Below are 12,733 nucleotides of genomic sequence, written 5' to 3' on the forward strand. Positions count from 1 at the left end.
TCTCTGAAGCAGGCGCTGTGCTCCCTGACTTTAGATTCAAATGTTGAGAGTTATATGGGATCACAAAGCAAAACGAAATACCCAAACTGTCAGCTGGAAACATGTTTACTTAAATGCATGATTTATTTATTTATTTTTTACAAGAGAGAGGCAAGAATAAACTGGATTTCCACTGAGGAGCGTTTAAAAGTATCTATTATATTATTTAGAAATCTTTAGTATAAAATGCGATCGATCCTTCCCTTGTGATTTCATAGCCGTCTCTATATTCTAACTAAGATTTTATTACAGACGCCACCGCATATCGTGCTTGGTTGTGTGCTGTGAATTTTTGCAGTTCAAGTGCTGGTTACAAGCGTCATGGCTCCTCTTTCCTCCTTCTCCCCTGCTGCACAAGATGGATTCTACGCAAAGATGGAAAACACCCCTCTCCCTCTCTGTCTCCCTCTCTCACACACACATGGTCCTCATTAACTGGGTCACTCGCAGCTTTTTTTCCCTTCTCTATGCATTAGGGTATACCTCCACAGAGTCCCTCTCTGTCTCTCACATACATGTTCAAAGGGGATTCCCACCCCTTTTTATAGCTGCGAAGTCACGATGTGTGTTATGCAGGGAGAATGGGCGTAGTCACGCGCGTGTGTGTGTGTGTGTGTGTGTGTACGTGTGTCTGTATGTTTGTGAGATGTCATTTTAGATAATCAGCTTCAGCAACCACTGTGTGTGTTTGTGTGGATGAGCGTTGTGCAGAGGGAGAGATGATAGAGAAAATAACTGTTAGTACCTGTCGAAGAAGCGCCTAAATGCCTAACTAAGACCCAGTCAGAGTTTCGTCCGATTTTCAGTCTCTCTCTGTCCTTCTGTGACTCTCTCGATCTCGATCTTTGTCTAGTGAATCAGTCTGTTGTCTGTCTCTCAGCTGCTTTACATGTCCGTTGTCATTTCGTGAGTTTCCACCCTCTCCTTCAGGCCCGCTGTCACTTTTGTCATTTTGTCTTGTTTTAGTTGTTCCTTGTACGAATACAGGATGCACGGAGTCAAACGGCGAGAGGCAAATGCAGCTTCTGCTTAATTGTAGCGACATGAAATAGCCGAGAGCACAGCCTTCTGTTTGCTACATTAGATGTGCTTTTTAATTATTGCAGAGGTTTCAAAATCTGCGGCGGTTATTAAGTATTTACGTACGATGTATTTGAATCTGAGCTTTAAAATAATATGGGGGGAAAAGTGCTTGAGATAAAGAGAAATCATTAGAACAGACAGAATAGCACGTGTATACAAAGATGTTGGTAAATCATGACAGAGCACAGTAGACACAAAGCTATTTAAGGCTGCACTTTACCATCAAAGGTTCAGAAATAATTTATCAATGTTATTCAAGTGGAACAATGACCACGAAGGACGGATTAGTCCAAGAATCCTGTAATGGATTGGATGTGCTTGACTAGTCTCTCCACAGGAAATCCCTCAGGATGCAGGAGGCTTCATGTGGTCACATTGTCCTTCTTTTTAAACTGTACTGTACCACAAATACGTCCTCCGAGATGTGCGCAGGATGTGAGTTCAGAGCAGGAATTTTCTACATAAATCAGCGTTGAAACGGACACAAATCACCACTTGGTTTTGTCTCGTGTTGCTTAACAATATGCACGGGTCCTTACAATGTGCGGCATGCTCTGATCTGAAGATCAGCTTGTTTTTTCAACTCTTCCTCTCTCTGTCTTTTGTCTGTGTTTTGTGGCGTGTAGAACCACAGCTGAAGGGCATAGTGACCAGGTTGTTCTGCAGGCAGGGCTTCTATCTCCAGATGGGCCAGGATGGAAGTCTGGACGGGACCAAAGACGACAGCACCAACTCCTGTTAGTAGACACGCTACACACCCACACTCACGCACACATACACACACTGGAAGACATCATAAACAATCATGTGTATATAAGGAATAAAACATCTGGAGATATTCAGTCATAGTCAAAAGAAAGTACACCCTCTTTCAAGTCTAAGGTTTTATTCATAAGGACATAATGAAAAATCATCTGTTCCTCAGAAGGTCTTAAAACTATATAAATATCATATATAATATAATATGGCAACAAAAATAATTGAGTAAAATAATTAAGTGTGCCTTCACTGCTTCCATAGGAATTAAGAAGGTCAGTATCAGACAGGTGCTGCTAATCAAATGCACTTGGTTAACTGATCATCAGCAGGTGTGAGCACCTCTATAAAAGCAGAAGTTTGGGAAGTTTGCTGGTCTGTTGCATTCAGGTGTGTGTTTATACAATACCAAGATAGGAAGGCAATGATCCCTTTCTATCAGTTGTTTTCTTAGAGAAACAACTGTTGCTGCCTGTCAGTCTGGGTGGGGTTATAAGGTCATTTCCAAACCATTTGAAGTTCATCTTTCCACAGTGAGACCAGGTTGTTCAGTAACCTAGAAAACATTCAGCATAGCCGACAGTCTTCCCAAGAGTGGATGTCCTGGCAAATCCACCCCAAGGTCAGAGCATGCAATGCTCAGAGAAACTGCAAAAATCCCAAGAGCTACATCTCAGAGTCTACAGGCCTCAGTTAGCGTGTTAAATGTTAAAGTTTATGACAGCACAATGAGAAAAATAGTGAACATGTAAGGATTGTTTGGAAGTGTTGCAGGAGAAAGCCTGTTCTCTCTAAAAAGATCATGGAAAGCATGGATTAGGTTTTCAAGATTACATCTGAACAAACCACAAGACTTCTGGAACAATGTGCTTTGGACAGACCAGACCAAAGTGAAGCTGTTTGGTCATCATGCACAGCACCACGTTTGGGGAAAACCAAATGCAGCACAAACACCTCATATAAACCGTCAAGCACGGTGGTAGCGTACTGATAATTTGGGCTTGTTTTGCAACCACAGGATTTGGGTGCCTTACAGTTATTTAGTTGACCATGAACTTCATGGTCAACTAAATAACTTTAAATAAATTTGATTTCTAGAATCAAATGTGAGGTCATCTGTCCTACAGCTAAAGCCCCAAATCGGATGATGCAAAAGGACAAAGATCACAAGCACAGCAGCAAATCTACAACAGAAAATAATCAAGGTTGACTTGATTATAAAGCTGTGGTGGGATCTTAACAGAGCTGTTCATAAACAAATGCCTGCAAACCTCAAAGAACTGAAGCAATGTTGTAAAGAAGAGTGGACCAAAGGTCACAGAGGGAATGATTACGATTAAGTTGCTACTAAAGGTAGCTAGCTACTGAGTGGGTGTACTTTCCACACATTACTTCTGCATTTTGGCTTCTGTTAGCTGAATAATGACAGGTATGTTTCAAAAATGTTTTCAAATCATTTTAAGACTTGTTAAAGGCCATATGTTCTTTTTTATTATGTCCTGATATATAAAACCTTAAATTTAACAGAAGGTGTATTTTCTTTTTACCACGACTGTACAAACAGCCCAAATGTGTATTTCTGTTGTGGAAAACGGTGTCAAAGGTGGACAAGGCTTTTTCACAGTCTGCTCACAACAATATGTTCCAAAGTTTGTTGCAGTTCTTATTGTACAGATTAGTAGCATGAGGTGTAATGCTATTTTTATGTAAGAAGTCTACACGAAACTGCTTTAACGTAATGGCCAGATTGCCAAATTGTCACTTGTAAAGTGACAGAGTATTTTATTTGCTTTCTTACAACATCTGCTCATGGCAACTAAAACTACAGATGTGTTTGTTTTTCAGAATTTACATTATGTGGAAAAAGAGCTTCTTTTAAACTTTAGGTGGCACGCAAATTATCGTGAATGCCACACATGCCTCAATGCATGAAAAAGCATGAATTTATTTATGTAAAACCTAATTAATTATCAAAAACACACATTAATTAAAAGTATCTCATGCATGTGCTGCTGCATAAACAACACAAGTAAATTGGAATTAGACTGAATACACATTCAGTGACATCCTCTCTGAGTTTTTCAGGCTATCCATGAGCCGCAAACATTTACATGATAAATAGTTTCTCATTCGTGATCAAACTAGCATTTTTAACACAATGATTAAACATTTTATTAAGATATGTAAGAAAAGCTCTCAGTTCATGTATGTTCCCTTGTGCTTCTTGGTGGCAAAACACCTTTTTTAACATTTAAGCATCATTTGGGTCATATAGAGGTCAGAGCCATTGCTAATAATTGGCCTCCTGGACAGACAGTTGCACACTCTTGACAGATGCACGTACGCAAGGCACGTCAACCAGTATCTACAGTAAATAAGAGAGAAATGAGAGGAGCGTTTTAAACCAAATATATTTCATAGCAGTGTAAAAACTACTGACACTGTTTCTCAAGGCTGGCTGGGTATCTAGAGATGACGTGTCAATCTCTCGACCCTCATCTAATATGAAGGTTGGGGCACGTGTTTTTTTCCCCACTGTTAAAGAGGAGAGTCCATTGGGAAAGAGAGAAAAAAAGACAAGATAGATATTCAATAAATATTTTACAGTAGTTATAAGTGGTTAAATAGAGGTTCCTCAGTTTGCAAGGGAATTAGTAACATGCTCTTCAGCTTTACTGTTCAGTCACAGTGATCTGCTCACTTTATCGGACCCTCTACGCCCAACCCAGCCCCCCGGGGGAGGAGCGGCAGATGGACAGCTTATTGATTGATGTAGCTTTGTTGTAATATTCTGATGTACTGGGCTTAGAGAAAATCAAATGCTAATCAGTAATCACTGCGGCGTGCCACTCACTCATCCAAAGTGTCCTTTTCACATTGGCCGAGCCACCTGAGCTCTGCGGTCCGCCTTTTGCGGTAGTGTTCTACTTATTTACTATTATTATTATTTTTATTTTTTTTGCCAAATGTCCTCACATCTACATTAATTTATTTATTTTTAACATTTCTACCACAACGAGTCTGCAGTAAGTAGATGAGACAAAGCTTGTTGCCAAGCTGCAATTTATTTATTTATTTATTTTTCATTTGTCTGGTCAGTAACATTTCCTGCTGCATTTAAAGGGGCAGCTGTCAGCACCTCTGATCAGTTTCATGTCTTCATGTTAATGAAGGCTGTGTAATACGATGGTGGTTGACTAACTGTGGTATCTATCGAGTCTGATTCCTCGCAGGTGTGCTTGGGCATATTTCCACTGTAAATGTTGGTTGAGAAATCAACAACCATTTCTAAGCAACCTTGATTAATGAGGGCTCTGATATCCCAGGTGCAATCAGCCTTTGATTACAAAGAAAAGAGCACATGCACTGTTGTGACCTTCATTTTAGGTCATGGTTGTTTTTTTTAATGCTTTTACGCGATAATGTGTGCACTCGTTTCCTTTCTAAAGGTCTCAGCTGTCGAAAAAAATACTCCAAATGTTAGTCAGCAAGTACTGTATCTATACCTAAGGGTAAATACAGTATACGGTTGATGGATGCATATCACATCAATAGGAGTTCATTGCCTGACAGTCGTATAAAACTTTCAGCAGTTGACAGTGAAGTCTGTGGATTATCCAGAGTATCTGGGACATTGTTGTAGGAAAAACACAGTTGCTGTTGGAGGCAGAAATCTCAGAGGCGGATGTTTCGAAGCTGGGCCTCAAACTCGCAACATGAAATGACGACATCTTTAAGCTCGAGCCGTGGGACGCGGCAGCTAATCAAAAGAGGAGTCACAAACGCCCGAGACAATTATACCGGCAGCGATAGAGGAAAGCATCCGCACAATAAGACAATAATGTAAAGTCTAGTTCTGGATTCACAGAATGCAACGGAGAATGAAAAACCTAATAAAATGCTTTTTTTTTATCAGCTGGAGAGGTTCAGGTAGGTGAGAGGAAGCGAGGGAATGGACAACAGACTTCAAACTCTAATGAAACTTAGATATGTAAAATAGTATAGCTGAATAAAATCAAAGGTAGACATCATGAGTTAACAAAAATGCTGTGGATGTTAGGTTACAGCTAATCTATCACACGATTAGTTTATGTTGACCTGAGGAACCAAAGCTGTATATTACATTGAAAATATTCTCCTCTGTGTACACAAAGAAAGAAGGATTCACCTTAAACCTTGCTTGATGCTGTTTGTGTGTCGGTGCTGTCAGCACGCAGATCACACGAGTTAAATGTGGCACCACTTTAGCCGACCTCAGCGAGAGACAGAAGAATTTTAACAACCTTGAAAGGTCATAACTGCCGATGGGCGTGATTATTTTCATCTTTTCATATCCGAGGATCTAGATTAAAAAACTATATCAGAATGGAAATCGTGAGCATATTGTCTGTGATTTTTCATGCCCTGCCTTTGCGGGTTTATTTTAAAATTGAAAGATTTGCTGCTTGTGATTGTTTAACTGAAGTGACACTCAAGGCCTGATTGGGTTATTTGCTCCGTTTTTGCATCAATTTAATTTTAATCCTGATTCTCTCGCATGCAGAATCCATTACTGTCTTACTGATGTTTGTAAAGCAGTTTTGGTAAAATTGAAGTCACTCTCATAGAGCTAAGAACATAATTAGAAAGCACAGTGATAATGGAGAGCCACAAAAATGCCATAGGTTATTTCTTCTTCTTGTAAACTGCCTAAATGAATTCCTTAGTTGACCCCTCAAAGAGTAAATAATGTCATCTACTGATATTCAGGTTTAAAGTTCTGTGTATATGTTGAGTTATAATTCTAGATTATTTATCTATTATTCAGTTTAAGAAAAGAAAACAAGATAAAAGATGCTACGTGATTGCAGGAAGTGAACAAAACCACCGGTGACGCTAGCCCCCGGGCTACATGGGTGCAACCAGCCGTCTGTTTCTTTACCGTCACTGACTGCTGTTCTATTTAAATAACACTGACCGATGGAGCTGAGAGGTGGACTGTGCCTCTGGAAAAAATGAGAAGTGGCTCATATTAAAATGTCACAGAGCCCTTGGTTAAGATATCCTTATGTCCTCCACCAGATCTTTATTTTACTGGTGTTCAGATTCAGATTGAACAAACATTTTTCACTGTCCTGCAACGCTTTTAAGAAGACTTTGGTCACAAAGTCTTTTATATGTTAAGCCGAACAATGGATGATTTTTTTTGCTGCACAAATAATATTTCTTATCCAGTTATATTAAATATGTTAATAGACATGAGCACTGGTGTTAGGATAGAAGAAAAGAAATCCATCTCTCTTCTGTAAAATTCAGAATTTAAAAGCCCTGCAAGCAGCCCCACGAGACCGTGGAGGCTGCTTCAGCCTTCACCAGTTGACCAAACCAACTGAGCAGTTCTGGGAGCACTGCATTTCAACAAGAGACACACAACAAGTGTGCAGGAAGCGCAAACACATGAACTGAGTTTGTCTCCTTTTGTCTTCAGCTCTGTTTAACTTAATTCCTGTGGGTCTGAGAGTCGTGGCCATCCAATCAGTTAAGACCGGTCTCTACATCGCAATGAACGGAGAGGGTCACCTTTACTCCTCGGTGAGTGCATGCACACACACACGCGCACGCACGCACGCACGCACGCACGCACGCACGCACGCACACACACACACACACACACACACAAGACACAACAAGAAATGCTTTGTTTCAGCTTCTTTAATGCGTGCGGCACAGCACAGGGAGCTTTAACTGATTACAACCGGTATTACGGCGCTTTCCTGTTTTTTGTGCATTGGGGAGCAATGCTCAGGAGAAATTGTTTAGCTTACTTGTGGATCTGAATTTATCAATGACAACTTCTTGTGTGATTTTAATTATTGAGAACTGGACATATTATTGCTTTGAAAAAAGTCAGAAGGCTTTGCTTTGTCTGCAGGGAAACTGAGCTGAGAGATTAGTCTGTTAACTTTAGCTCCGATTAAAGTGGTAAATTACTTTGCTTGAATCTGGTCAAAAATAGTTTGGGAAATAAGCAGAGATAGTTTTTAAGGTGTTATTTCATTATTTATTCAAACTTCATATATTTATTTTACATTTGAATAATAAAATGTAAAAGAAAATTGTCACTTTCACCTTAATCGTTTAATTTGGTGGGAAAAAAATCAGTTTAAAAAGAAAACAAGTAAATATTACAGTGTTTTTTTCTCTTGGCAAGCAAACAGTAAGAAAAAACCGGAAAAATTTTTATTTTTCAAGGAAGGTAACACAGGGTTATTACGTTTACTGTGCATGGATTGGTTAAACTTGTGATTTCTTTTGTCATTTTTGCTTAAATGGCTCATCAGTTATCAAAATGAGGGCCTATTATTTCTGTGAATTACCTAATGGGCTCCTTGACTAATTTCCAGAATAACATTTGGATCTAGTGACACTCTTTAAAAGAGCCAGACGTGAAGTAAATGAATCACTGTCCGGCTAATGTGACAGATATTTTAAAACATATATCATCACCTTCCACACTGACGTTATATTGTGTGGAAGAAACATGAGGGGATTTTTTTGTACAGCCCTGCTTAGTTACCAGGTGTAGGGACTGTTTGGACTGTATCCAGGGACCTTGGTCTTGATGTGGAGTTTTTGACTTGAAGGACACATGAGCTTATGCCGTGGTTAGGCGTTCGTTATCCATCTGTCCGTGTCACGAGAATCACTACGCCTCCTAGAGTTTTATCGGTTGTGCACACAGTGATCAACCAATGCATCTCGACTCGAATTGTGCTCAAGGTCAAGTTTGTCATTTTACAGGCACTTTTCCATTTTCACAAGATTCACTTTTCCTCCTAGAGTATTAGTCATATTTTACTTTCACACAACAATCATCTCATGGGTCCTTACCCAAACTGAGGTCAAGCTCAAGGTCATATTTGCTGTTTTAGCTTCTGTTTTAACAGCATAACTTTCTTGCACACTACTTAGAGTTTCTCCAAATTCTCACACTTGATGTACTGAACAATAGTCAGTTGAAACCATTTAGCAAAGATTCTCAGTGTCTATGAATTCTGCATGCACATGAGTACAAAGAATGAGCTTCATGAAAATACTAAACAATGTGATAGCTTTAAATATCACTTTGCACACGTGTTGAATCCCACATATCCTGTTAGATGGTGATGAGCATGATCTTATTGGTCATGATTGTGGAGGGAGTGGTCTTATTGGTTGCCTCCCACATTAGAAGGGATGGTTGGAGGGCCTCCCTATTACCATAATCTAACATCAGTATTGGGACCAGTGCTCTGCAATGCTTATACATTCATGTATTTTCATGCTTATCATGGCTACAATGTTAAAACACTTTCCTTTGACTTCAATTTGAGTGTTTGTGAGTCCCATTGACTTAATAAAGGACTTTTGATTCTCATTAGCTTGTGCAGTACTTTTCACTTCTGTTCTGCACTTCACACATTACAAAAACCTGTGAATTGTGATAGATTGTGAGCTGTGTGAGCCACTACGTCACAGATCTTCTGTATTCTGCTCTGTGTGACGGTACACTGATTAAAAATCAGATGCAAAGATCACTAACCCAGCATGTGTTGGGGAACTTTACTGAAATCTGGCTTTAAAATATGAAAAAAACAAACATACGCTGTTGTTCTATCAAACTGGCAATGAGCTGCAGCTGATTAATTCTTAAAATCAATTAAAAAATAAACTGGAAGGCTCGTCAGAGTTTTGATTGAGAGACAAATACTGAGTCAGAGCCAGCGGTGCATAATAGCACAAAAAGCTTTTTTCATGTCAGAAGATAATGTGAAAGACCCATTTTTTAGGTTTTGTGGGACAGAAGATTGGAGACAGTTTCATTAGATAGAAAAAGAGAGAGATGAAAAGAGAGATAAATTGCTTTGAATAGATGCCAGTGAAGCATATTAGCCTGATTACAGACGAGTATGCGTTCAGTCGGTCTTTTATTATTTGATAATCGTTAGATTCTGTGTCCTTTCCAGAAGCATCTCCTTCCTGAACATAAAAAATTCAGACAATGAAAAAAAGAAAGAAAGAAAAATCTGAAAACCTTGTCGAATAATTGAAATAAGAAAGAGACATGGAGAACAATAAGAAAGACATGACAGGGAGACGGCAGAAGAGGTGAAGAGCAAGTGGAGCGGAGCAGGATGGAGGGGACGTGAGGTAGAAGAGTGGCGGCGTGAAGATGTTTGAGCAGAATATGAATTATTTCCATGCTGACTCTTCAGAGAAAGTTCAACCTCTTCCACTGACGTCCCCTCATCTGACATCACCCCTGCTTCCTCCCCTTCATTTCTTTTTTTGGTTGGAGATGACAGGAGCTGAGGAGGAGGGGAAAGGAGGTGACGGGAGAAGGAGAGAAGTAAGGAGAGGTGATGGAGAAAGAGAGAGAGAGGGAGGGAGGAGACGGGGGAATAGAAATGGATGGTAGCGGAGAGGAGAGGCAGAGACAAGAGAGATGAAAGGAGGGAAATGAAAGGGAGAGGTGAGAGGAAAAAGGGTGAGGCCAGTACATGACAGAAAAAAATGAAAGGAGGAGAGGGGAGAAGAAAGAATAGACTTGGATGTGAGGCAGAAGAAAAGAAAGTGGAGAGAAAGTAGGGCAAGGACAATGAGGAAAAGATCAAGAGGATGGAGGAAAAGGGCTGCAGACAGAAAATAAGAAAGGAGGGAAGGTGACACAGAAGAGGTGAAAATAAAGAGCATGTAAAAGGACGAGACAGTCAGGGGAAAGGAACGAGAGTAAAAGTCGTAAAAAATGACAGAAGGAGGTGGAGAGAGGAGATGAATGCAAGAAAGACAAGAGAAAATAGAAATATATAATGTAAATGTGAGGAAACGACATTGATTAAATAAGAAAGAAATCTGGAAATGAAGGAGAAAAGGGTAAAACAGAGGAAAATACTGAAGGGAGGGGACTGCAGACAAAATGAAATGAGGTAAAATGTTGTGGAGCTAGACGTGCAAAACACAAATGAAAAATGTATGGAGAAAAGGGGAGAGGATGGAGAGGGAGGAGGAAATGTTTAGGCAGAAGGGGGAAAAGGGCGAGAGGAAAAAGTTGTAAAAAAAAAAAGAAGAAAGGAGCAAAAACAAGCCTGTAGACAAAGGGGGTAATCGGGAAGAGAAAGAACGGAGATCTGTGCTGCTCTGCTGGGCTTTCTCAGCCTGTCGCTGAAAGTCACAGATGCATGAGGACTTCCTGTAAATAATTGAGGAGGGGGAGTCCCCCCCTGCATATACACACTCACACTCAGCATAAATCCCCTCTAAAGCTGCATAGAGGGAAAGTGAGCATGTTTGATCATTTTCCAGCTCTGTGACTGATGTGCAGACAGCTACAAGATAACAAATATATAAATTATATACAGCAGGATGGGTTTATTGTGATGTCAGCACTGCTTGATGCTTAATTGGTTGCTGCAAAGGTCTTGGCTGTTGGAGTGCCTCGCACTGGTAGTATGAACCAACCTGTAGAAATACTCATTAAATGTTATAAGGGTGCCATCACAGTTCGTTTTATCCTGCTCTGGACATGAGCAGCGATGTTTAGCTTTATGTATTTGGTAATTGGTTGTTTCAGGTTCGCACTAACCAAAGAGCCTTATTTTGGACACAGTTTGGTTTATCTTTCATCCCTCTTGGCTACATAGGAATTGGACTCCAGTGCCTGCAACTTCAACAAGACATGGTGCACTTGTTTGCAGTCTGTTCTGTAACGACTTCAAGATAGACCAGCAGTCCAAAGCATTTTGCACTTGGAAGGACTTTTACATTACTGCGTGTTTGCTAGCAGGTGTAAAAACATTATCTTGTAGCTGAAGTTGTGTGAAAATGTAAGCAACCCTTTCAAACAGTGCCTGCAGAAAAAGGTGATATATTTCAAGAACACCACAAGGAAAATCAGCTTTACCATATATTAATTAAAGTTTTTTTTTAAGACAGATATCAATACTTGATGATTTTCTGATATATCGGACGATATTTTCTTTCCAACACACAAAACATAAACAGATTCCCCAAATGTGTTATATGTACTTTTTTATGAATCCTTATTGAGAATATTATCAATATAATATCAATCTATTGTCACAACTTGTGCGTTACCCCCTTACTCTCTGACAAACCCTGCTCAGGTTAGTCGGTTGTTTTTGTCACGGTGATGTGGGAGTCGACAAATTATGCAACTTCCACACTCATAACATGGTTGAAGGGTGCTTCTCCCTGCTCTTTGTTACGTTTTACATTTTAATTTATCATCTGTTATAAATGCCAACACTGATATACCGGCAAATAGCTAATATCAGCGGGGCCAATATACTGCTTGAGCTCTAATATTGACATATGGAGAATTTAAGTACATCTTTGACATAAGACTTATGTGCTTCCTGAATTCCTTTTTTTCAAGGATGCCTTCTTGTTTCTTCCATATAAAGCTTGTATTAAATACTCCACAACAATTAAATGTTTAACTATGAGCTATTCAGTAACCATCCAGTTTTTTTTTTAGACATTTCTTAGGAGAATTGTTGATTCGCTTAAGGTCGTTATCTTGTTACAAGCACCACCTCTAGTTCAACTTCAGTTTTTAGACAGATGGCCACACATTACCTCTTTAATATGATAGAAAGTCCACAGCTGTGGTAATGGCTGGGATCTGGTCAGTCCATAATAAAGCAAAGCAAAAGTGAAGTCTAACATTTCCAACACCACGCTTGACAAGTGGTAAAAGAGTCTTCTCTTAACAAAGCTGTCTTTGGTCTCTGCCAAACATGGGTATGGTTACTGTGAATACAGCAGATAATGTGCCCAGTACATATTATTTCAAAAGATCTTTGATGTTTGTAGG

General features: G+C 39.7%; 1 protein-coding gene across 4 annotated transcripts in view; it reads left to right on the top strand.

The window, feature by feature from the left end:
- The window catches only part of LOC101482517 (fibroblast growth factor 14), a 71,128-nt gene that overhangs the window by 38,172 nt on the left and 20,223 nt on the right, over nt 1–12,733 (top strand). For all 4 annotated transcript variants that reach the window (XM_004573611.4, XM_012915527.4, XM_012915526.4 and 1 more), the window contains 2 exons: nt 1,749–1,859; nt 7,346–7,449. In XM_004573611.4, the coding sequence (XP_004573668.2) occupies nt 1,749–1,859; nt 7,346–7,449 (215 nt within the window). The remainder of the gene's footprint in view (nt 1–1,748; nt 1,860–7,345; nt 7,450–12,733) is intronic.

The sequence above is a fragment of the Maylandia zebra genome, linkage group LG23, assembly GCF_041146795.1.
Source record: "Maylandia zebra isolate NMK-2024a linkage group LG23, Mzebra_GT3a, whole genome shotgun sequence".
Lineage (NCBI taxonomy): Eukaryota > Metazoa > Chordata > Actinopteri > Cichliformes > Cichlidae > Maylandia > Maylandia zebra.